Raw genomic sequence first — 26,159 nt, 5'->3', positions numbered from 1 at the left:
AGTATAAATGTACGTAGGTCCGTACATACTACATATCTGCGTGATTCAGTTATTGACGTTGACCATTTTGATCGTTGATCTGTTCTCAAAATGCTCCCATGCAACAGGTGCGTTGATAATGCTTACAACGTCCGCTGACCGTGGCGTGATGACAACGGACGCTCCTGGGCGGCGCCACGGTCGGGCGACGGCGCCGAGCCGCCTGCGCCGGAGCCGGCCAGAGCCGTGGCTGCTGGCAGTCGAGCGTGCTCCGCCGCCGCACGTGGATAGCAGTGGAGGTGCAGCAGCCGGGACCGTGCTCTGAGAGACGCACCAGGGCGGCCGTCGAACGGTGCGGCTGGAGCCGCCGGGACCGTGCTCTGAGAGACGCACCAGGGCGGCCGTCGAGCGGTGCGGCTGGAGCCGCCGGGACCGTGCTCTGAGAGACGCACCAGGGCGGCCGTCGAGCGGTGCGGCTGGAGCCTCCGGACCGCCGGCTGCCTGGGGAGGACTTCAGGTCCCTGCCGGCTGAAGAGCAGAACATCAGCACGGACCGTGGTGGTCTGCATTGGACCGCTATGGCCCTGCAGATGACGAGGGTGATTTGGCCGCTATATATCTGCGTCATCTTGGTTGAAGCAGGTGAGTTTGTGGCTTAAAAATACTTTTATAGATTGTTTTCTTCTAATTTGTGATATCTGATCCAGGATTAGACATTTCACTTCGGAGGAGACCCTAGAGGCGATTGAGTTTAAATCTTTTTTTGGTCCCATATAATGCCGAAGGCCTAATGCCACTTTGTTAAATCTCAGGAAGATCTGCCTGCTACCCAACTGTCTCCAGGTCCTGGCCAGCCCTGGTCGCCTGAGATGTTTTATATTTACCGCGTGCAGTATTTTACATAATGTCCGCTTATGGTATAGTACCTCCTTCCCAATCTTCAAGGTTCTCCTAGCCTTTCGATTACCGATGCGAGCAAGCATATCTAAAATTGAAATGTCTGAGCTCATCCCAGGCTGTTGAACGTATCGGTAGTTTTTCGCTCCATGTCATATTGTTCGAAAATAAACCGATTATCGTATATGTACAACATTATATTGGGTATGGAAATGTCCTGGCCTGTTTTTATGGCCATGCTGCAAAGGGTTTTCCGTCAACCTTCTGCATTTCGTGTAAAAACAATTCTTAGGTGATTAGGTGGATTCGTCGACCAGCCTGTTGATATTGTTCCTCTTCGAAAATCTGTCCACATCATCAGCTTACGCATGCTTGCCGCAAGTCGCCGCAACCATTAAACAAGGCTGCGGCGATGGATAGATATCAATAGCTGGCTATAAGCATTTGATTGTTGGATGAAAAAGACCGTGAACGAAGACAGCGCAGTTTCATTCACAGTTCTTGCGAACAGGACAGTACAGTAAATATTTAGGATCACCTCGCTGCAACCAGACGTTAGTTTGCTCAGGCTTATCAGATGATTATTATTCGTACAGTACAGAAGAACGCTCCTAAAAATATCCACATTCCTCGCAAGCTATCCCAGTGATGTGCGAAATCTTTTAAAAACACAGACCAGATGCTAATGTAGACCATGGACTCACTGGACCCTCACCGCAAGGGAAGCGCATCACACGGCAATCAAATTTCCCCAATCACACACGATGTCGACACCTGGTGTGAGTTTGATCAGTGGAAGACGGCGCTCTTCACGTACTCAGCTGAGACGGCATCGGCGTACAGGGCGCGGCCCGTCGTGTTTCCCCCGGACCGCGGCGGCAGGGCGCGGCCGTGGCTTCGGCTGCGCCCGTGTGCCGCAGCTGACGACACCACCGGTCACCAGTCGACCGGAACGCTTCCGGTCTGCGGGCCGCCTCGGCGGCGCCCGCCCCTCTCGCGCCGCAGACACGGCTGCCCCGGCTGGGCCCGGCCCGGCCACGAGCCGGACCGTCACCGGACGCTGACACGAGACGCCGCTGGCTGGTGGAGGTGGGGCACGCCAGCCATCGGTCAGGTCTAGTGCAGATCAGACATGTCTGATGGCTCCACAGGCACGGACGGCGCCAAACGAAAGCTGCTTCGGCGGACGGGAGGGCGGGTTACGTCGCCGACTAGTTGAGCGATTCGACCCCTTTGTCCATTCAGATTCGTGGAACCGGACTTTCACCGGGTTCAGCTGTCTGAGACGGGAAGAGATGCATGCTGCTGGAATGACTGCGTGACCTTGTTTCAAAGAGCGTCCGCGCTGCAAGCTTCTCAATGGCGAAAGTGTGTCGCATAACAAGTTCGTCATCTACCCAGTTACCTTTCTGACAATTACGAGCATTATCCCTCGTCCAATGCCGTCTTCCGGCACCCAACCGCTGAGAACAATGATAGTGTCCGAGCCTTCTAAATCGGGTGCTCCCGAGATGACCTCTCATTATTTCCCATTGGCGGGCCTAACTCGAAATCAAAGACAGCGATGAATTCCACCGCCCGGCCGTACAGAAAGCCGAACAGCCGCCCCGGTCGACTGCACGCTCAGGCTCCTGCATAGGAGGCGGTCTGTAGCCACCCAGCCGTAACGACAGGCAGCCACGGGCCACGGCTGAAATGGGCACACACCTGGGGTGCGCTTCTCTCTCCCTGTTCCTTTCTCGCGCTCTCTCCCGAATAATCTTTGTTCTTTAAATGTTGTCGCCACCTTCCTCGCAGCCCGTCTTGCCCCGTGCTATCTACTCAATTATCCCCGTTTTTTGTCTTGTGCCCGCTTTCCTCACGCTCCGTCGCCACGTTACTCCCGCTCAGCACCCGAATCTACTCCACCCTTCCCCAGCTGTGCTCCCAGTGACAGGTAGTGGCTAAGGCACGAGCCCCCTGACCCGCCCCATCTCCCGACCGTCGACCCACGGTACGCCCGAGAGCGCGTGCCCGCCGGAAGCCCCACGGGCCGCTCTAGCCAGCCGTACAAAGTCGGCCGTGCGGAGCAGGTGGCGACATCGCCGGCCGTGACGACCGCCCGGCGACCCGGTGGCCGCGGCACGTGCCGCGCGGTCGGCGGGTACGTCCCGAGCCGCCGCTCCGCAGCGAGGACAGGACGATACCCGGCCGTCGTTCTGTCCTAACTCGGCGCTCCAAGCGCAGAGCGCGCGCGCGTCGGAGCTGGTGCGCTCGGCGGGAGCTGACCTTGCCGGATGAGCTCCCAGTGACCCAGTCTGCGCGGTTTGCGTGGGCTTTCGTTTGCGCTCCAGTGCACCCCCAGCGGCGCTCCACAGTAGAGGGGATGAACCGCCGCATGTCCGGGCTTCTTACATGCACATGGAGAGGACATACTTAATACGTGTGTTGTTTCGCATCAGGACGATACACGTTTAAATGTTAGTTTCACGACACATCACATCACCCATATTCAGCACTCTTTCAGGTACTGAAACATGTCAACTACTGCTACTGCTACCGGTGCACCAATGAATGTCGTGCACGGCAGACTTGTTCAAAAAGCCCCGCATATTTCGGTAGCTTGTGTGAATGCCAAGCAAAATACAAATTTTAACTGCAATTACCAGCTTGAGCCAACTGCTGTGTTCCAGCCGTGCTTGAAAAAGTCACCATCTTAAAATTTAAACATTTCAGCCCAAAACAAGCACATCAGTTGTTGCTAGCGAGTGCGGTGGAGGCCCGTGCCATTGGCACTATCCGTGCTGTGCTGCTTTTCATTTTTTATGGGCCCCAACTGGAGTAGACGGCACGGTCTCCGAGAATCGCAACGGCCTGCCTCCCCTCAATCCCTTGCGTTCATCCCCGTGTTCTTATCTCCCTGCTCACACGTGATCTGTTGATCACTCAACTTCCATGTTGCAGAGTAACTTGCACCGATGGTCAGCAGCAGCGGCGCCCCCTCTGACCGTCCCTGGCCCTGTTGCAGCTGTCGGGTGCGGCTTCCCCGGCGCTCCGGCGCACAGCTCGGTGACATTCTCCACCGCCCAGATACGGCCCGGGTCGGCGGCCTCCTACACCTGCGAGCGGGGCTTCGAGCTGCTCGGGCCGGCCAGAAGGGTGTGCCGCGTCAACGGCACCTGGACGCCCGACGCCATCCCGTTTTGCGGTGAGTGGCACCGGGACGGTGTACCGCGCGGGCAGGTCACACGGGTGATGTACCGCGCGGGGCAGGTCACACGGGTGATGTACCGCGCGGGGCAGGTCACACGGGTGATGTACCGCGCGGGGCAGGCCACACGGGTGATGTACCGCGCGGGCAGGTCACACGGGTGATGTACCGCGCGGGGCAGGTCACACGGGTGATGTACCGCGCGGGGCAGGTCACACGGGTGATGTACCGCGCGGGCAGGTCACACAGGTGATGTACCGCGCGGGGCAGGTCACACGGGTGATGTACCGCGCGGGGCAGGTCACACGGGTGATGTACCGCGCGGGGCAGGTCACACGGGTGATGTACCGCGCGGGGCAGGTCACACGGGTGATGTATCGCGCGGGCAGGTCACACAGGTGATGAACCGCGCGGGGCAGGTTACACAGGTGATGTACCGCTCGCGGCAGGTCACACGGGTGATGTACCGCGCGCGGCAGGTCACATGGGTGATGTACCGCGCGTGGCAGGCCACGCGGATGATGGCCCGAGACGGCCTAACTCACAACGTACGCTAACCTTGCAGCAGAGGCTTTTGCAGTCACTAATGGCTAGAATCGGTGAGGAAATATTTCGCGTTTGTTTATAGGCCGATGTCTCAAATTCGCTTGAGGCAAAACATCTTTAGGAGAGCACGAGCGCCCAGCTGCGTTGAGCGCAGGTCAAGATAAACCTCTCAGACGGCGCGCTCGTAAAGCCTAATAAACTACAACAACAAGATAAACCTCAATAGCAATTCGAGCCGAAGTCCAGGTAGTCGTAATTTGAATTTTAGGCTTCTATGAGGGACGAGTCAAATAAATTTAATTCGTTCTTCTTGCGAAACCCAGCTGTTTTGAAAGCGGTGGAGCGGAAAGCTTTTCAATGTTCACCATAATTTTTTCGTTTTTTAACCCTCGCCGGACAGGAGAGTCTGAAAGGTCCTGCTATATATAAGAGGAGAACGAATGGCGCTGGATCGCGGTCGACTAGCCGCATCAGAATGGCAGTTAATTGACCTGATATATGTCAAGCCAGGCCAAGAAAGTGCGCAATCAGCAAGACTTAACTACACCACTGGCCGAGACTGGCGCCTAAGTGACCGACGAGCTCCTTATTATTTTTTATGTTAATTCCGACCTCATACCTGCCCCAAGCCCTTCTAGACAAGCCTACATCCTGCTGTCTTCCCTATCCTATCATGATCTTATCTCTTATCTTATCTCTTAAGCCTACCTGACAACATTTGATACAGATGCATGCGCATTACGACAGGCGGGGCGTTAACCACTGGTTCAGTGGAAGGATGGGCAAATAGAACATACAATAGTCGATGTCCACAAACTTCGGGTAGAAGTTGTTTTGTTATGCGCGCTTGACTGAAGCTCACAGGAAATATTGGTGCGTAGCGTGACGTGAAACCTCGTAAAAACAGAAAGGATGAGGGACTGTTGGCTTAGAAAGCAATAAGGATTAGGGGCTATTGACTTAGAAAACTGAGCAAACTGTTTAGACGGTAGAACATATCTCCAAAATAATCCAACAATCAAATCAATTAAATGAATATCATGCGTCCGCAGTCCACACACATACCGCTACGCGTGTTACCTGAGCCACGTAACATCAATCAGCCGCAGCACGTTCACATCATGTGAAAAGGCTCGGCTTAGACCAGTGGTTACGTTTGAACTGACTACTCGGGCGCGGCTCCAGTGTCGCCCAATTATCATAGACGTCAGCGCCACAGCAGGCCAGCTGGGAAGAAAAGCACCGCCCGTCACTCGAAAGACGACAGAGAGTGAGAGTTAACACACAGGTCCATCCGCCACTGGCTTTTGAGGCGCCAGCGAGCGGAACCAAGGCTCCGCTTCGCTGCAACGACATGATGCATCAATTTCTACTGGGCCAGAGCCGTTCGTTTTCTAATGCGCGGTCATCGCTTTCATGTGGGAGCGAGCAAGTCGTCCTAGGCTGGCTCGAGATCACGCTGTTTCGTGTTGGACTACTTTCCCAGGAGACAGACACCGGCGTTACGTCAAACATGACAATTGACTTCCTGCACCCTCCGACCTTCTCCTGGTAAAACCCAGCATGTGGTCTGCAGACGAATGCACTGCGAGCCGTTACTGCATCTTCGTGCGCTTGAGAATAAGAGTTTTCTCAATTACTTATAGATGCAAGACTGAGGAAACGCTTTGCAACACAAGATAATTGTGCAAATCGGTTTTGTACATTTTGCGGAGCTTGCTACGTATTTGCTGCCCCGTCATAATCAGTGACATGTCTGGTACACGATGACCGACGCATCTGAATCGACCAACATCGTGTGCCGTACGAAAGCGCACACCGAAACTTCGTACATGTTCTCACTCTCAGTGTCACGGCTGCACTGTTTGTCTTGCTCCGATCAGCCAATGTTTGCATCGCTCTGGGATCCGCGCTGCGGCTGGCCGCGCCGGCCTCATGATACGTTTCTATGCGCCGCTGCTATCTCCGCTGGCTCGCGCACCGCATTTCTCTGCCATAAAACCCTAGAGCACTTCACTCTCCATGGCGATCATTGCTCTGCTATCGTCCACCGGTCCACGCACCGCATTTCCCAATAGTTTTTTTTTCTTCAAAAATTTCATGTGTGCCGAAAGGCCCCGCTTCACTTAAGCAATAGGCCTTTGAGGGTGACTAACAGGGTGACGTTAACAGGGTGACTTAATATGTCCTTATCGTTCAGAATGACCTTGCATTCTTCTTCGCTCAGCCGTTATAACACTTGTGAAGAACGCCACTACATGAAACCGTGACAATGACTGGAAAAACGTGCTGGGAAGACTGAATGGTGTAACATTTATGGGTAAATAGACTGACGCTGCCGCAAGCCGCGTGTCAATGGCTGCCGTTGCAACGTCTCACGGACTCGTGCATGCTTCCTTGCATTGCGCTAGTCTGGAAGAACACGTCTGGATCACGCAAAATGGCGTCTAAGCTACAGGCATGATGCCAGTCTCTAAAATGACGTCACAGCGGTGTGCAAGGTGTACCCATTACCTGGCTGCACAAGAGCTTACTGGAACAGGCCCGGATCCACATAAAGCGCCTATATCCAGTCTATTCTTCTGAGAGAACATTTCCAGAGTTGCATGCATGTATTTGCAACTGTCACTCGGCAGCGCGCTTCCGGCACTGGACAGCAGTTCTCTTCCGCCAAGTATTGCCGCTCGGGGACGTCTTCGAAGACTCGTAAAACTCACGGGTTCGTGCCCGAGTCCGTGTCCAAGGGTCGATTTAGGATACGGTCTTGGGAAAGTGTGGGCAACGCCATTCGCGAGAGGGCCCATGTTAAAAAATGTGCCTCGACTTTATTCAATTGGTTTGGTCATTCATTGATTTCAAACCATTTTCTGAGGCTATTCGTAGTTGAAATTGCTTTGATTTCCTTGAGAATTCCGAAATATGGCTGGTTGCCCCCTTCCTGCGGAATTTGCCCTTTTCCGTGTAGACCATCCCCACCCGAATATGTCCTCCGAGACATGACTTTAGAAAATTGAGCTTCGGCGACTTGGAGCTGTTTCGGGAAAATGTCAGTTTTCTCGTAAGGCCTAAATTCGAATACACGCAGCAGGTCATTTACTTATGTGTGTACTTATGCATGAGCCAACAGACTGCCAGCAGCTTTCAGACAATTTCATCGCAGGTGGCGTCAGTCTAGCATTTTATCAATAAGGCATAGATGGGTCACCACGACACAACAGCGCCACATCAGCGCCAGCCTCATCGTTCGGACTGGCATGGGTGAACAGCCCGCTCCGCACCGCCGCGCTTCAAACCACCAAGCATCGGTGCAGTCTTATTTAGTCTAGAAAGGAAAGCAGCTTTTAGCCATATGGTTATAAGCCCTTAAGTCCAAATAATTGGGATAATTTGCACTGAAGGAGAAACTTATGATAACAATAACAGAGCAACATAGTACCACCATTCAACTATAATCGTCTCGCCGGCGGTGGCAATCTTCATAAGTAGAGACAAGTGTCCAGTCCACCTACATGCACTACCGGCATGCATTTTAGCCACGAATGCTGCCCTGTTGGGGAAAGCGGTACCAGGAGCCGCCCGGCAGGCGAGGACGGTGTTAGGAGCCGGCCGGCAGGCGAGGACGGTGTTAGGAGCCGGCCGGTAGGCGAGGACGGTGTTAGGAGCCGGCCGGCAGGCGAGGACGGTGCCACGAGCCGGCGGCCGTTGTCTGGGGAGGACAGCGATGGGAGCCGGCGGCCGTTGTCTGGGGAGGACAGCGATGGGAGCCGGCGGCCTTTGTCTGGGGAGGACAGCGATGGGAGCCGGCGGCCGTTGTCTGGGGAGGACAGCGATGGGAGCCGGCGGCCGTTGTCTGGGGAGGACAGCGATGGGAGCCGGCGGCCGTTGTCTGGGGAGGACAGCGATGGGAGCCGGCGGCCGCCGGAGCCGCTACCGAGCCCATCTGCAGACCACGGCCAGCGGTTCTTCGTCGGAGCGTGGCACCTGCTCTCCATATGGCGCCGCCGTCCTGGCTGAACCGTCCGAGCACCGCTACTTCCTCCCAGGGTGTGACCGGCACCGGCGGACACGCCGGCCGGCCAGCACGCCGCCGCGCCGCTTCCGCCCCGTCCTCTGCCAGGACAAGTCATTAACTGGGCATTGTCTGCCTCCAGCAGGGGTACTCTGAAAGCGGTCGCACGTGCGAGTACGCTCAACACGAGCTGGCCGACTGACGTGCGGATTCGCTCAACACGAGTTGGCCGACTGACGTGCGGGTTCGCTCAACACGAGCTGGCCGACTGACGTGTGGGTTCGCTCAACACGGGCTGGCCGACTGACGTGCGGGTTCGCTCAACACGAGTTGGCCGACTGACGTGCGGGTTCGCTCAACATGAGCCGGCTGACTGACGTGCGGGTTCGCTCAACACGAGCCGGCCGACTGACGTGCGGGTTCGCTCAACACGAGCTGGCCGACTGACGTGCGGTTTCGCTCAACACGAGCTGGCCGACTGACGTGCGGGTTCGCTCAACACGAGCTGGCCGACTGACGTGCGGGTTCGCTCAACACGAGCTGGCCAACTGACGTGCGGGTTCGCTCAACACGGGCTGGCCGACTGACGTGCGGGTTCGCTCAACACGGGCTGGCCGACTGACGTGTGGGTTCGTTCAACACGAGCTGGCCGACTGACGTGCGGGTTCGCTCAACACGAGCTGGCCGAATGACGTGCGGGTTCGCTCAACACGAGCTGGCCGACTGACGTGCGGGTTCGCTCGACACGAGCTGGCCGACTGGCGTGCGGGTTCGCTCAACACGAGCTGGCCGAATGACGTGCGGGTTCGCTCAACATGAGCCGGCTGACTGACGTGCGGGTACGCTCCACATGAACCGACCGACTGACATCGTCACGCTCCAATGAACCTCACTGAAGATTGGTAGGCTGTTTATCAGCGCATGCGACTGCTGTGACAAGCAGTGGCGCAGCTAAGCGGGATGGGATCATGGAGCCTTGTTCCCCTGCCGTCTGCTTTAAATGCAATTCTTACGACAACATTACTAAATGCAGTTCAGGAATGTGGTGATCAGAAAAACCTTTTTAGTTTTCAATCTGATGCACACTACCGTGGGAAAGGCATATGGGGTCCAAACAGCCGTAATGTATTAACAACACTGGCGGATAGCCGCGTGAACGTGTGCGGTGCGCAGCTGAAGCAGTCGCTCAGAGCACCAGGGCAGACCAACATCGATATCTCATTGATACACGCTAGGCACTGCACCTTCTAGCGTTGGTGAGCCCTGTTAGCCTGTTCGCAAAACTCGCTTGTAAAAAAGACCCCCGTCGCAAATCGTGGCGTAGCCCCTCTCGTCGCCACTGCTGGCTGCGACCCTGGTGGCTATTAACGCCTCGGCTCGCTGCTGAATTAGCACGGTGACACACGCGGCGCGTGCCCCGCGCCGCGGCCGCTCCACCCCGGCGACGTTCAGTGATGCGTCTGATGCCCCCGGCCGAGCGGTCGGCTCCGTCGCTGGCGCGCCGTTACTGTTGGGACGGCGTGGCCCGCCGCGCAGCCTTCCGTCCCGAGATGGCCGGCTGCGATGCGGCCACTACGGTACCGCGCCCGCCCGTAATGAATAGTCACTACACCGTTGGACCGGTGTCGCCTGGCGACCCTCCCACGTCCGCATTCCTGCCGCGTCCCCCGCCCGCCGGCGGCCCCACACCCCTTCAAACGAGCGGCCGTGTTTTGATCAGGAGCCCCCTCGCTGGCCCCGCCGGTGGCCCCTGCTGGGACGCCCCTCTCAGGGCCAGGCGGCGGATGTGCTCGCTGCTGGGGTCCTGAATGAAGAGGCCTGCACCGGCGTCCTCAGGCGCATCTAATCCCCCTCCATCGCCCTGGGTAAGTGGGTCATGCGCTCATAGCTCAAGTGGGAAAATGCCGTCCCAGGCAGTGTCAGGATGTCATACAGGCGTTGTGAATCAGCAAAACCAAACAACAGGAGGGTGCAAGAGGTGGACGCAAAATGACCATCGCAGTCGACGCGCCCGAAAACACCAATGAACAACAAAAGGGTGCAAGAGGGAAAGCCGAGAAAAGGTTGAGTGTGAAGAGATGGCGAATTGCATAAATGACTACAGAATTAAGGTATCAGCAATGGTGACACTGTGCGCAGATAAAACGGGATACATTTACAAGCAAAATAGTGGCTATTTGTGGCAGTGAGATGCTTCTACTATTGTTGTCTTCTACAGCCATTCTGCGATTGGATCTAGAAAACCTCAAACTGTGAAACATGTAGGATTCATATCCCGTACAACTAAGCGAAATTACTCATTTGCAGTCCACACCAGCCGACAACAAATTCTCTGAGCTCTCCTCTCAAACCCCGGGAGCACTCAGCGCGCTCTCGCGTGCGGGCCTCGGTACCTTTTTTCGCCAAATGTAACGCAGATCGGCGCGCGCCAAACTGGGCGCCGGTGGCCGGTCCGGCCGCGCCGTGCCAGCGAGCAGCGCGCCGACGCGCGCCACCGCCGCGGGAGACGGGCCGGTTGTAATTCCGACGGCGGTCGAGCGGAACGGAGAGAGGCAGCCGGACGGTCGGAACGGGACTCCGGTCCTCCGCCGGTGGGGTGTGGAACGGGACCCGGGGCCCCGCCGCGACGGGACTGGAACGGGACCCACGTGCTCCGCCATTGCCGCCAGCCCGCGGCAGGGTCGGTGGCACGGACCGCCTACTTTCTTCTGGCGTAGGACGATGGAGGTCTATGGCGTATGTTTTCGTGTCTTTTGAAGCTTTTGAAATTTCTTTTCATGGCTGAGTCGCCGTCATGTGTTCGGACGTATGACGTTTTTCTGGCAGAATTTTTGCTTTAGATATAAACATGTAATTCCCACAAGTAATCGCATTGGCAATTCCAAGGTTGCTCACTGGGATGAAGAAACAAGCGAATAGCTATAACTCGAGGCTGAGCTCGTGTCCGAAAACCCAAGTAAAACATCGAACATCGTTCACAATGACCTCCAACCAATTCACAGCCAACTGCAGAGCCCATCAAATCTACGCATGAAATATCACGCGAGTACTACACTCTGGAACTGTCACGAGCTCAGGCACACGTTAACGCAAATAGACGCAGGTGAACAGTTATGACGCGGCGCTGGCTTTCATGCCCGTTGTTCGCCTGGGAAGATCGGTAAGGACGGCCAATGACGGCATGGTCGCTCTCAAAGTAGCCGTTTAGGGCCTCTGGTGAAACCAGCGGAGGCGCGACGGCAGTAAAGCCGGCGCCGCGGCTCAGCGACGCCCAAGCGAAACGCCGGCCGGCGTAGGCGGCGGCGGCTGGTGCTAGTCGGAACGATGGTGGAGCGCGTGCTGGGTCCAGGGATCCTTTGTTTTAAACACAAGGCGGATCCGAGGCGTTTTCAGCCAAGTAGGGAAGCAGTAACGGTCTGTTTGCCGCAGGTTTAAATTACCTCTTTTTGTGAACTTTGCGACTCAACGCACAACGAAGGCAAGAATGAGGGCCCCAAGAAAAACCGTTTGCTCCAATATGGTTGCCAAGTCGACCACGGAAAGGTCTCGGCATAGTAAAATGGAGGTCAGGGTTTACCGCCGGCGTGGGTTTTAGCCCATGCAAATGTAAAACCATGCACTGAATGTGACATGGGAAGAGAGTGGTGTTATGCAGATGCCATCCACCTTTCGGTTTCACCCGCGAGTGAAATCAGTCCTGGAACACATGCAAAGAAGCAGCTCGATGTTATGACGAGTCTGTCTTCAGTTGTGAAAATAGTTCATAGCTACCTACTACATATAGACTACATAGCTACATAGCTAGACACTGGTCAGTGTCTTGGTACACCAATAAGACGGCATTTCATGATGTGCTTCTCCCTCGATAGGAATGGTTTCAAAGATCCCTGTCATGCCGTGTATTTTTTGCACCACCAGAGCCTCTGCGTTGTCTGCTAGTTTCGTTAACTTAGGTGCCAGGTGAATTTTACGCCCCCCCCCCCCCCCCCCCCCCCAGCAATGACGATTACTGCTTCGAGCCTACAGACCAAACCGTCAGCTGGCAACTCTTGTGACGTCAGGCGTCATCAGCTGGCGTCTCTTGTGACGTCAGGCGCCGTCAGCTGGCGTCACTTTGGGACGTCAGATGTGCAGTTCGGTTGTGTTTCTCTCATATCAATCTTGACCAAGCGGAAGCCAAGGGCGTAAGGGGAAGCAGCCATTCGTCACTACCTGTGGTGGCGTTCTCGGTGTGGGCCGTATATTAATGAGTGTGAACAGACGGTCCCAGCGCCAGCAGCGCCACTTGTGCTCGTGCCGTTCCGGCTGAGGTGGGGTACGCTATGCGCACCGAATACCGGAAGTGACGACTTCCGGCGAGACCAGCCTGCCCCTGATTCTTTGCATTAAACTCATCCACATGTCAACGCACAATGCGCTCTTGCGGTCATGACAATGTGAATAACTAGCTGAAGCGAGCAGCTTGAGTACAAGATGCATCTGAGAACAGCAGCCGGATGGCTGAGAAAATAGCCGGAGGCGAGTGATGCAGCTGAGAACAGCGGCGGGATGGCTAAAAAATAGTCAGAGGCGAGTGATGCAGCTGAAGACAACATCCGGGTGGCTTAAAAACTAACCAGAGACCAGTCTTGTACAAAAGTCAAAGAACTGCCTGACGCACCATTGGCTAGACCCAGACAAGCAGCTCTCTCCATAAGACAAACAAATTGGACATCATGTTTTTTCTTCCTTGACAATTCTAGACCACTGGCCAGTTTCCAAATCTCCGCCGCTGGCGGTGCCGCACCGCCTCGCCCGTACGTACTCATCTGTGTGAGGTAACTTAAGCGTCTCCACGCAACTGCAATTACGCCCATTTATTACGCCCATTGCCGTAGAGCCTTAACAGTATGGCGTCGTGTCGTTGAAAGCAGCGGCCAGCGAGGTAGGGATGGCCAGGCACTGATCACCCGATGGCAGCGGCCAGCGAGGTGGGGATGGCCAGGCACTGCCTCTGACCACCCGATAGGCAACGTTGCGGTACCGCCTTCACGGTCCATGGAGTCCTAATTAGTGATTACTCTGAACCGTTGGACACAGCGCCCCCAGCCCGTTAAACACTGACCACAGACTGGCGAGGACCGGACGCTGCACGTGGAGAAAAGACCGCCGCTGTTTGGGTGGTGTGCGCGGGGACGGACTACAAACCTGCGGAAACACTCGGACTCGCTCAAAACCTGCTCTTACTCTCTTCAAACCCCGTTCCTTTTGAGGCATCTGGCTATTAAACACACTTTGACTGAAAGCACCTGCATGAGCTCGTGAACAGCGGACACCTTTCACGGGTACCTGTATTTCCTGATGTGTGCATCACCGCCCATAAATATGTTATTACGCATGCACTGCCATGGAAAGACAGTGATTTTCTTCGTACGACATAAAAATGGAATGTGTTGTGCTCAGATCGGAAGCCTGATTTGGCAGAGACCATGCCTGGTCATTGGAGGTGATCTGTAAAGATGTGTTGCATGTACTTCAACCGTGACAGCTTGAGGAGAGCCATCCTCCTATGTTAATTTTCAGTTTAATTTATTCAAGCTTATTTCATACAGATACCAAGCGTGCCAGCTTTGATGGTTCCTGTGGGAAAGCGTCTGGGGTCCACGGTAACATATTTGATGAAAAGGAGATTACAGGTGACATAAATTCTCCACACCGTGAATGGGAGGATCTAATTAAGAACGGATCTCTCATCAAGGTACGCCGAAGCTCTCGAACTCTCGCCACTCAGCGACCAGCAATGCCTCATTTTCCACTGCGCTGACCCCCGTGCCCGCCCGATCTCCACCTCCCGAGTGACGTCACAGGCTCGTGATCGTGGGTCGCGTGTCACGCAGCCCTGACCCCGCCATCCGCGTCCCCTCCTGCCTCGGAACGCCGGCGTGCAGGCAAGCAGAACTGACGGCAGTCACGCTGGCGGCGGACACAGATCGGCGCCGTTTGATCGCCGTTAACCCGACTCCCCCAGGCCGGAGGCGCCTGCCCACGGTCCTGACAGGCTGCCCACGCCCGTCACGGACGGGCTTCGGACCGGTGATTGAAGTCCGCGGGCATCGCATGGCATCGCCTGGCATCGCCTGGCATCGCCTGGCATCGCCTGGCATTCCCGTCGACGAGAGACTGAGCACGCCGGCAGTTTGCGCCATGGTTTGTTCGTCTCAGGGTGTGTGGCCAGGTCTCTATATCGGCGCTCCACCGCACGCCTCCACTACCTCCGGTTGCAGAGTAGATAGCACAGAGCCGTTATTCTTGCAATGTGGCACGCGTGGTCACACTGCGCATGCACCGAGTCTTTTCAGAACACGCATCCGGCGAGGAGGTGCCATTGAGACATTGTACGCCTGCCCTGCATTGCTTGCAGGCATGCGTTGTCGTGCCATTAATGCCATTACAATCCCGCTGGACGTCAGGAAACAGCAACAGCTCCGGCCTTTCTGGCGACTCCGTGCGTGGAGCACCTCGTGTAACGACGCCCGCGCGTCACGGCCCCCGCGGAGGCCGGCTGACCTGGCTCCGCGCGTGAAGACGTGAGCAGCGGCGTGGGAGCCGCCGCGCGATCTGGCAGCTGGGCCGGGCTGCCAGACGGCCGTCCTCGGCCGCCCGGCTCGCGTCCGATCCGCGCGGAACGGAGCCGGCCGCTCCGGAGACGGGCTCTGTCATGCGCGGACCCTGTTATAAGCGCCGACAGCGGGCTCGGCGCTGCGTACTGCGCTGACCGCCGGCGCTCAGTAGGTCAGGAAAACAGCGCCGACTGCCCACGCTCACACGCCCTTTCCGCCAGAGTAGTGGGCTTGAAAAACACGGCGGATAAACACCGCTGATCCTCTACTGGCCCGGTTTGCTTCACGGGCGGGTGGGCGCGCTACGCAGCCGGGTGTTCTCAGGCATTTAAATCCGGCTGGAAATAGCCCGGTCACTATAGCGGCATCGGTGGGATTGCCCGTAACGCGAGGTAAGTGCTGCGAGCCTTTGAGGTGGGATTGCCAGTAACGCGAGGGAAGTGCTGCGAGCCTTTGACACTCTGTCGCACCCTGCCGGCGCATTGTCCGCAACGCCGGAGACGGGCGCATAACACGCACGGTTGATCACGCGCAAACCAATCCAGATACGCTTGCGTGGTCTTCGCGTAAGTGCTGCGCCAATGCCTGTTTGCACGCACTGATAACCAATTATCGTCCTGCAATGAGTGCAGCAGAATAGTGCCGTGGCAGCAATCCAGAGGTCTGTTTTACGCATGCACATAAATGAGTGAAATGGCTGACATGCATATGGCGCATGGCGTAGTTTTTAGCGATTACGTGTCTGATCAGCACAAACAGCATGACGGGAGCGCCTCGCGCTACGATGGCCGAGCCTTACGAGGCTCGACCCTCCGCGGCGCTTGGCCGACCGCTGTTAAGAAAAAAAAATGTTCGCATAGCGAACAACACATGAAAAAAGACAAGGTACTGAAGTTCATGACATGTGGACAGATCACTACAGCATCTCATCACATTCCGTCCGGCTGCCGCGCCGTCGGTTCACAACGCCGCAGGCAACGTCCTCACCATGCCCTTCGCTTCCCGCAGTGATTAACGTGGCTGCCGGCAAGGCTCCGATGCAGTCAACCACGGACCAGGAGGGCATCCCGCAGAAGGCGGTGGACGGCAGCACGAGCCGGCTGTTCGACCCTCAGACGTGCACGCTGACGCAGCCGGAGCGGGCGCCGCTCTGGTACGTCAACCTGCTGGAGCCCTACATGGTGCAGCTGGTGCGCGTCGACTTCGGCCGACCCTGCTGCGGTAAGTGTTGGCGGTGTGCGGCTCCGCCCTGGGCGCTGCTTCAGCACAGACGGCGGAGCGGCCGGCTGGAGGAGCCGACCAACGCGTCTGCACCCTCCTCTCTCTCTCTCTCTCTCTCTCTCTCTCTCTCTCTCTCTCTCTCTCTCTTCTCTCTCTCTCTCCTCTCTCGCTAGCTCTCTCTCTCTCTTCTCTTCTCTCTTCTCTCTCTCTCTCCTTCTCTCTCGCTCTCTCTCTCTCCTCTCTCTCTCTCTCTCTCTCTCTCTCTCCTCTTCTCTCTCTCTCCTCTCTCCTCCTCTCTCTCTCTCTCTCGTCTCTCTCTCTCTTCTCTCTCTCCCTCTCTCTCTCTCTCGCTCTCTCTCTCTCTCTCTCTCTCTTCTCTCTCTCTCTCTCTCTCTCTCTCTTCTCTCTCTCTCTCTCGCTCTCTCTCTCTCTCTCTCTCTCTCTCTCTCTCTCCGCCTCTTACCCTCTCTCTCCCTGCACTATTTAGTGTCCATTTTTGCCTTTCTTTCTTTTTCTCTCTGTTTTTTTACCATCTTGTACAGCCATTCCTCTTTTTTTATGTACGGTAAATGCCTGCGTTTTTGGGTTTGGTCTAATGCCTTCCCAATGATTCTGTTTATTAAGCAGAGTACAGCGCTGTTCACGCATACAACTTCGTCACATGAATCCAACTTTGAGCCCAGATTCACCTGCATAGCCACGTTAACACTCCCACGAGGCTGCCGTGCGGTTCTGCCGTGTTTGCCGCCGCCTGGCATGACGGCTGGCAGCAGCGGTGGCGTGACGATCACGACTCGGTCACGGCCGGCATCCCGTTCGCAGGGAGTAACATCTCCGCCGATGTCGTCGTCCGCGTGGGCAACAACCGTCCCGACCTCGAGACCAACCCCATCTGCAACCGATTCACAGGTCAGTGACCCCGTGCCAGCGCCGCGCCGCGCTGCACCAGACGGGCGGCCTGTGCGGTGGTGACGGCCGATGATGCGTGCCTCATCAGCCTGCGCGCCGCCCAGCCGCCGTGTACAGTTAGGCGATGCGTGCTGCGATGGTCTGAGAGCGGGCGCCGCGGCCGGCGGGCTGGCGCGGTGCACTGATGCGTCACGCAACGGCGGCTCCGGCAGGCGTCATCGAGGAGGGCCAGCCGCTCTTCCTGCCCTGCAGCCCGCCCATGCCCGGCGCGTTCGTGTCGGTCCACCTGCGGGGAGCGTCCCGCCAGAGGCTCTCTATCTGCGAGACGTTTGTGTACACGGACCAGGTGGGGAAGGAGCGCGAGAGACGTACGCCTGGCACGAGGCTGCCCACAGCCCTCTGTCAGACTACGCAGGTTGGATACCCCAGAGTTGCCACGCTTACGGTCAGGGGTGCAATTCCCCATTCAGCTCACGGGGAGGAGGCCTTATCCTCCCGAGCTTTGAGAGGGGAGTGTCCCGAATCCGGAAAAAACTGTTTGCTGTCAGATTTGGAGGAAAGACTCCATTTTTCACGATCCGTCCTCCCTCCAACTCAGTTTGCAAAACTGTGTCCCTGCTTGCGGTGATGCTATTGTGGTTGGGTGCGCCTTCCGTAGGCATGCAAGCTTTCCACACAAGGTATGAAAGCACTGCCCTGCTCAATACCGTCCCCAACTAATGACATGGCCACAGGCAAAGGTATACTTAAACCAGGGGTCGTGGAATATTTACCAATATCTCATGTTGTTACTTGTGCTGCCGCCACCCCCATTTTCTTTGAGTATGCTCGACCGTCGTCTTCTCACCGTGCCCCCTGCATGAATGGAAGGCTCCACCTCCAGAGGCATGCCTTCTCCCCATGCGCAGGCGCTGCCGGTGGAGAGGTGCCCGCAGTTTCGGGACCAGCCGCCAGGCGCCATCGCCACCTACAGCGGCCGCTGCTACACCTTCTACAACCAGCAGCCCAAGAGCTTCAAGCGGGCGCAGGAGTTCTGCAGCTCGCGCGGCGGCTCGCTGATCGACGAGACGAGCCCGGCTCTGCAGGGGTTCCTCAGCTGGGAGCTGTGGCGCAGACACAAGTGAGCACGGCACTCAGCATCCAGTCAGGGCAGGACGGAACAGGGCCGGCCGACAGAAGCTCGCGCGAAGTGGGAGCTGGCACGCAAACACTACCTTTCTATAGTTGTTCATATCATATGTCGTTCATTTATATATATATATATATATATATATATATATATACATATATATATATATATATATATATATATATATAGCTCATATCATATTTGGTCATTCATATATATGTCCATATGTCGGCCTACAAGTTCAGAACGTGGCAGCATGGACGCATTACTATGAAGATATGATATGCCCATTCCTACCAATTCGTTCCATTAAGATAAGATATGCCCATTCCTACCAAGCTGTTATGCGGTGTCAAGTGTTGTATCCTCATATTCAGTCCGTCTGTATTATGAACCCACTTGTGTGTCGAACCGTGCGTTTACTAACTTTCTGTCCTTGTCCACACATACCCACAAGTTGACCTCGCCCCTGTCTGTCCACCGGCCTCTGCCCTGGTCCCTGCCCGTGGAGAGATGGTCTGATGGCCCCTGCCCGTGGAGAGACGGTCTGATGGCCCGTGCCCGTGGAGAGATGGTCCGATGGTCCCTGCCCGTGGAGAGATGGTCTGATGGCCCGTGCCCGTGGAGAGATGGTCTGATGGCCCCTGCCAGCCTGCATGCATGACCGGGTGTTTTTGCGGCGCGGCAGGAGCGAGCCGGCCGGGCAGTACTGGCTGGGCGCGGTACGGGAGCCGGGTCGGCCGGCCGTCTGGAGCTGGCTGCACGGTCGGCCCGTCACTGTCAGCTTCTGGAGCCTGCCCACCAACGGCGGACAGTGCGCACGGCTCGACGCCACGCGCGACTGGCTCTGGGCCGCCACCGACTGCGGTCGCCGCATCCACTTCGTCTGCCAGCACGGTCAGTGGCGCCGCCCTGGCGGCGACTTCGTCTGCCGGCACGGTCAGTGGCGCCACTCTGGCGGCAACCTCTGGCGGGCAGATGAAGCACTGTCGGCAGGGTTAGCGGCCTGGAGGTCGGTGGTTGTTATTGAGGTGTACGCGAAACACGTCAATATTTGAAAACGTTAACACTGAAGGCACGTCCAAGCACGTAATGCCAATGCTCACCACCAGTATTTACCGTATGAAGTGTTCACCAAGGACGAGTGATGCATGCTTCCCTGATGCGCACGTGCGGATCACGTGCTCATGTATCTGTAGCGGCCCGTTTCACTGGAGCGTGCCCCCGTCTCCGGCCGGCAGAGCCGCTGACGTGCGGCCGCCCCGAGCAGCCGCCGAACTCCACCCTGACGGCCGTGGACTTCGGCGTGGGCGCGCGCATCGTGCACCGCTGCCAGCCGGGCCACCTGCTGGTGGGGCCGGAGGCGCGCGAGTGCCTGCCCTCCGGCTTCTACAGTGGCTACCCGCCCACGTGCAAACGTGAGTGTGCGGGGTCTGCGTCACGCACGAGATCGTCACTCGCCCGGGGTGATGGGGCAGGGGCGGGTGTGCGGATACGGGTCCGGTACCCGCCCAGGTTTGGGCCGCTCCCGCCCGTGACAGCGCGGGAGCGGATGTCCAGACTCATGGGCTAGGATGCACTTACTGGTGAGCGTAATCAGACAGGCAATATGCTGGGACTGGAGGGCATGACAAATTCTGTTGGTGAGTTCACCGAAGCAGACTGCTGTTGCATGAACACCGCCAAATGACACAAAAGGCGAAACAAGCCCGGTTTACTCGTTACGTCGGGTGAGTCCGGTGTGCAATGGAGTGAAACATGGATGCAGCAGTACTCTTAGCCCTATTCCCCATCAAACAACTAGGCAAAAGGAGAAATAGATGCATCAATATTTCGGCAGCATGCCTCCATCAAAACGAAACCTAGTAGTGTGTTTCAATTCAGCTGTCATAATTGATAGATTTTTTAGTTCGTTACGGCCCGGGTATTTGATAAGCGGCACGATACCAATAAGTGACCCGGACGTCGCGTATATTTCCACTTGTATTATGGCGGGCTACACACACGCCTTACCAGCACGGCGAGCGCACAGGCATCGCTCGATTAATCAGCAACAAATGAGCGCGAATGTTGTCTTTTACCCAAAATCGTTTTCATGTAAAGACAATTTCAAGCCTACATGTTAACTTGTCACACATCGAAGAAGCCCCCAACGCTCACAAACTTGTTAGCACCACCGTTGCTCTCTCGGATGTGCGGTCTTGCACACCTCCGCGCCCTACTCTGGTCACCAGCCGACGGCTCTGCTCCTCCCGCTTGGCTGTCTGTGATGACCTGACCCCTGACCCCGGTGTACGCCGCAGGTCTGCAGTGTGGCCTGCCGGCGGACATCGCGCACGGCTCGTACCAGCTGCAGAACGACAGCCGTGCGTACCTCTCGACTGTGGAGTACCGCTGCCGGCCAGGTCACACGCTGGTAGGCCGGGCCTCTCTCGTCTGCGACGTGGACGAGCGGTGGAACGGGCCGCCTCCGCGCTGCCAGCGTACGTACCGAGCTGCGCGGCACCGCTGTACCCACCGGGGTGGGGCTCGCTGCCCCCTGCTGCGGCGGGCGGCCAGCACCCCAGTTGCGTGGTCTCTATGGGAGCTGGAGTGACGCGTCGGAGCGGCCGTCACCGGGTCGTCGCTGCCCGCACATGTCCGATCTGATTCCGCATCCAACGAACATAATCTTTGGCGCTATACGTGCATCATTACCTACACAGTCTCACTGGCACGCAGTATGCACGATCAATACATCATTGCACACTCAGGTATGTCTGTCTCTTACCTCGGTGCGCTGAATCTGCTTGCTCCAAATTCCAAGCCCATAAATTCGGCTCTGAACCGCGTGTGTCTATATTCCTCACCGTACTCCCCCTGCTCACCATGCTCGCTCTGCTCACCGTTCTCACGCCGCCAGCGGTGGGCTGCGGTGCGCCTCCGACGGTCCTGAACGGGGCCTACCGCAGCCTGACCAACGTCACAGCCGTGGGCGCGCTGTTCGAGTACTACTGCCTCGATGACCGGTTCACACTGATCGGACCCCGGTTCCTGCGCTGCCAGAGCGACGGAAGCTACGACCAGGAGCCGCCAGTCTGCCGAGGTACGCGCAGCGCCTCTGTCGGCGGCTGACGGAACTAACGCTGCCAACGAGCTGAATTCAGCATGCCCACCTGATAAATAATTAAAGCATTGTGTCGCTGATTGCCCATTGCTGCCTGAAACCCAGTCAGCTCATATGGGCATGGGCCAAGTATTTTAATCTGATGTTAAGAAGTAGCACTAACTAATGTTTGGTTTCCTGTGAAACAAAACCGCCAAATAATTAATGCTCGCCAAGATGGTCAGGGAATCGTTGGCTGGAGAAGCTGCACGCCACGACGTCCACCGCGCCACGTGTGTGTTGGGTCCATCAGCGACTCTCCCGAGAATCATCATCCCATCTGTCCCCTCAACGACCCTTCCCAACTGCTGTCCGAAACGTGCCAACCTTTCACACCGAGAACCTTGCACGCGGTTGGCCACCTCGCGGACACATATCCTATTCGAGGGAGCACATACACGCGCCTAAGGCTCGTCCCGTTCCCCGCGCTTTGCTGACATGACACTGCCGCTACCGCCCACCGCGGTTGAGGGCCCGCGTCTGGGCTGGCGCATAGTGGGCTAAGTGACTAAACGACTAATAGATTGATCGACAGCTGACATCTGCGGACAACAGACACGTCACCAGACCGCATGCTGCATGAGAGTTTGATGGTCTGAATGTCTTCAGACTGCATGGCTGCTGATTTTTTGCGGAACTTGTTCCGTGTTTCCTTCACTTGAACTGTACCTTCTCTGGATGCTACTGATCGTGGCCACTCAGCGCAGTCCTGCGGTGCAGTCCAGATCCTGACGAGGCGCGCTTCACGCCCTTGTGTGTGCAGTTGATACGCAGTGTGTGCATTCAACTGCATGTCACATTAGTGATTACTGCATCATGGAGTTTGAGCTTTGCCTTTAGCTTTCGATCTGCACCTCCAATATTTAGCATCTCAGTTTTTCACGTACTCGTCACTTCTTTCATCTAGAGCCGGAGTGCGCGGAATGCGACGCTATGTATGTGCTTGCCACCTCACTCTTCTCTCTTTGTCTCGACTTTCAGTGACAGACGCCACGACGACCGACGCGCCAGTGACCCTTGACCTTTCGTTCCTGGACGACGCGCTGGCCGCCTCGGCCTCCGAGATCGTTCAGCAGCAATTGGTAGACCTGGCCGACTTGCCTGGTCTCTGGGGGGAGCACGGGGCGCCGACCAATGGCAGCGCGGCCAGCGGGGACGGCGGTGCATCCGAAGGGAGTATCGCCGACCGTCCGCAGTACGAGAGCGAGCTGGCCGCCGGCCACCTGGCGGCCGTCACAGACATCTCGTTCGCGTACCAGCCGTCGGGCGCGGCCTTCGATCTGTCCGTTAAGTACCGGCCGGCAGACGAGTCCCCTGACGCCCGGTCTCCCGGAGCGGAGGGCGACCCGGCGCGCCGGCCGCTGCACCGCCTGGGGCGACCTCAAGCGGTCAACTCCCGCCTCCCGGACCGGACGGGCGGGGCACCGGAGCAGAGGGCGCCACCTGCCGCCGGCCGACCGCGGCCGAGTTCTCCGCCCGCGTGGTCCGGCGCGCCGCCGCGACCCTCTGTCTCGCTTGGTGGACCGTCCGGGTCGCGTGAGAGCGCGTCTTACCCGCCTCGGCTGGTGTATGACAGGAGTCGGTCGCGGCCTGGACTGCGCCTCGCCGCCCAGACGCCCGCCGCCGGCGACGCCTACTTTGAGGTGGCGCCACCGGCGCAGTTTGAGAGCCAGCACGTGGCGCCGGTGACGTCGCCCGATGAGAGCGCGTACCCAGGCCACCGGGCTCGGTACCGACCGGTGGTACGCCGAACCCACTCGGCCGCAGACTCCGAGGAGCCAGTGTACGAAATCCGGCGCCGCTTCAGGCCGATCACGTTGGCGGACATAGCCGCCGAGTTCCCGGAGGAGAAGATCAGAAACGTCCGTCGCCGGCTGATCCCGTACCGGGTCGTGCCCGACCCGCCATCGGACCGGGTGTCCAACCCCATCCACCGCGCCCCGCCGGCCGCCACCGAGCCGCCGCCGTCCACCCGACCGTTCGACTCTCACACCGAGCTGACACTTATCCCGCCGGCGTTCTGGCCAACCGTCGCTCCGGCCGTGGTGCCCGACCCGCGGACACCTCCTCCCTTCCGTCCCGCCCGCCCGCGGCCGCTTCCCGCCACCCCCGCGCCGCCCGCGACTGCGCCGACCGAGCCGGCCGAGCCTGACGAGCCGCAGCTCACCACGGAGACGTGGGAGCCGGCGCGGACGGCGGCGGCGACCGCGGCGCCGCCCGGCGCCACCCCGAGGGCGCAGTCGGAAGCTCCGGGGGCGCCGTCCGAGGCCCCGGAGGCGCCGTCCGCGGCCCCGGAGGCGCCGTCAGAGACCCCGGTGGCGCCCTCTAAAGCGGCCCCTACCGCAGCGGGCGTGCCGGCGAGCACGGCTGCTCCGGAGCCCGCTGAGACCGGAGAATACGACCGTCCTGAGCAGAGCAAGACCCCGGACACGGTCAACATCCAGCAGAACACGCCACCGGGTGTGCGGCTGCCGGACTTGGACGCCGACCAGCGCGACGCCGGGCCGCGCCTCAATCTGAGTAAGTCTGAGATTCCAAGAGCCACCGTAGTTTTGGACCAGTACGGATTTTTAACGTTAATTGTTATGGGTCACTAAGGGACATAAACAGTCAAGGTGTTTGGTCATTTAAGCTTTGAATATTAGATGCTACGAGACAGTAGAGGCCATGAGCATTAGAGGTTTCGATACTAACGATCTTTTCGATCCGTATCATCTTTCGATGCTACCGATGGCATTCAAGCACATCAAAACTAAAAAAGACACAAAATTCAAAATTATGATTCCAGTCTGCCACTGCGTCTGTTTGGCTGGGGCGGGGCTTGTGAACAGGCTGTCACGAACAGGTCACTACAAATGGCGTGCGACTCAAGAGATCACGCGAGCGTATGTGCAATGCATTGGCGAGCTGGTGCCTCCATTATTATGTTCCCAGGTATGTGTGATAGTTCCACCGTCACGCGCTGATCACACAAACATGTTTCGGTGTTGCTAATTGGCTTCCGCGTCGCTGCACTCCAATAGTGTATAACGTCTTTAATGCTCGCTCCACACCGGTGTTGCCATTCATGTGTACCTCGGCCCCCATTCCGTCATCGCACCCTGTTCTGAGACTGTTTGTCACCACACAGGCGGCATCATCGCGCTCGGCATTTTTGGTGGCTTCGTATTCCTCTCCGCCGTACTCACCACCATCGTCATCATCGTCAGAAGGTCTGTAAGACGGCGAAGTGGTCCTCTGCGCCCTAAAGTGACAGGAGCATTGACAACTTGTACGGCTACCTTTTACGAAGGCGAGCGCCGTTTAGCCCGGAGCCATACAAGCTGATGGTGGCTTCCTTAGGCACTGCTCCGGCCGGGAAAGCTTGTCTTCCAAACCAGTAAACATGGGGGAGGGGGGGGGGGGGGCGAGGAAAGGGCTCTGGGCACTCTGCGAGGCCCCGGACCAAATGCGGCTGTTTTTGTTAAGACAAATCATGAGTCAACCTATGATTTTTCGTGCCCATTCGGCGTTTTGAATACTATGGACTGAGCAGCTTCTTAAGTCTTCGTGACCGACGCAGGTCTACATACCATGATCCAAAGGCATTTACAAGATTATGTTATGCTCCTGTATGCTGTTTAACTCTTCTGGTGCCATGAACGCTATTTTGAGCACATCAGAATCCCTAGTCGTTGAAAGCCAATGTTGGGCTACGCGATTTGCTAAGGATTTGCCTTAGCAGGAGCGGTGCTTAGCAATTGTTTTAAGTTTCGGGACCTAATTGGATATACTTATAATCGTTAACGCTGATATCAGACCAAGACACTCTGTGTACTTTACTTTTGCCTTCAAATGTCCTAACGGAGCTAAAAACACAGCAAAATGCAACAGAGAAGTTCTTTTCGAACTCCCTGGCGGTGCAAACCCACAAGCCACAAAACTGGCCAACATCCCTTTACCCCCTGAGTGCGAGCTCTCACGTGCCGTGAGATCCACTAATCAGCTTCTAACTCCATCAACAGGACCTGCCGGCGGCCCCCACATCGTGCGCGCCGCCACTACATCTCGTCCAGCTACTCGACCGACTCGGAGACGCACGGTCTGAGTCAGCGGCCGCGGCGGGGCCGGTCGGGCGCGCGCGGCGCCGGCCTGCCCAGCCCGCACTCGCAGGGCTACCGCGACGCCGGCGAGCTGACGGTGGCGGATGTGGCGCACGTGTACCGCGCCGACGAGAAGCGGCGCCACCATCACCACCATCATCACCGGCGGCACCACGGCGACGAGCGGCCACGGCGGCACTGAGCCGCGCCAGCGACCTCTAGTCTTGCGACAGTGGCGCCGCTCAGCGGCCCGGCCGGAAGTATGCTAGCTTAGCCGGCTGCAGTGGACTGCTCGTGAGGTAGCCGACTCGACTAGAATTTGTACGTGACTGGCAGATAGAATTCTTTGATAGCACCGCGAATGAGTTTCCGTGGATGCGGAGAGCGTAAGGTGAGGTGCAGGCCCTTTCATCGATGTCTAAAACTTGCAGATAACGCAGTGTCAGGGACATT

The 26,159-nt window shown here is 57.3% G+C and overlaps 1 protein-coding gene across 1 annotated transcript; it reads left to right on the top strand.

The window, feature by feature from the left end:
* Positions 1–256: 256 nt before the first annotated feature.
* LOC119105551 (seizure 6-like protein 2) lies at positions 257–25,908 on the top strand. Its single transcript, XM_037229010.1, has 14 exons — positions 257–621; positions 3,884–4,063; positions 16,229–16,441; positions 17,264–17,350; positions 17,563–17,696; positions 18,259–18,470; positions 19,168–19,376; positions 19,721–19,897; positions 20,783–20,962; positions 21,382–21,564; positions 23,971–24,144; positions 24,755–24,836; positions 25,629–25,718; positions 25,764–25,908. The coding sequence occupies exons 1-14, from the start codon at positions 558–560 to the stop codon at positions 25,906–25,908; spliced, it is 2,130 nt and encodes a 709-aa protein (XP_037084905.1). The 5' UTR covers positions 257–557.
* Positions 25,909–26,159: the final 251 nt, after the last annotated feature.

The sequence above is a fragment of the Pollicipes pollicipes genome, unplaced genomic scaffold, assembly GCF_011947565.3.
Source record: "Pollicipes pollicipes isolate AB1234 unplaced genomic scaffold, Ppol_2.1 Scaffold_6138;HRSCAF=7277_pilon_pilon_pilon, whole genome shotgun sequence".
NCBI lineage: Eukaryota > Metazoa > Arthropoda > Thecostraca > Pollicipedomorpha > Pollicipedidae > Pollicipes > Pollicipes pollicipes.
This window is presented reverse-complemented; position numbering and strand designations above follow the sequence as displayed.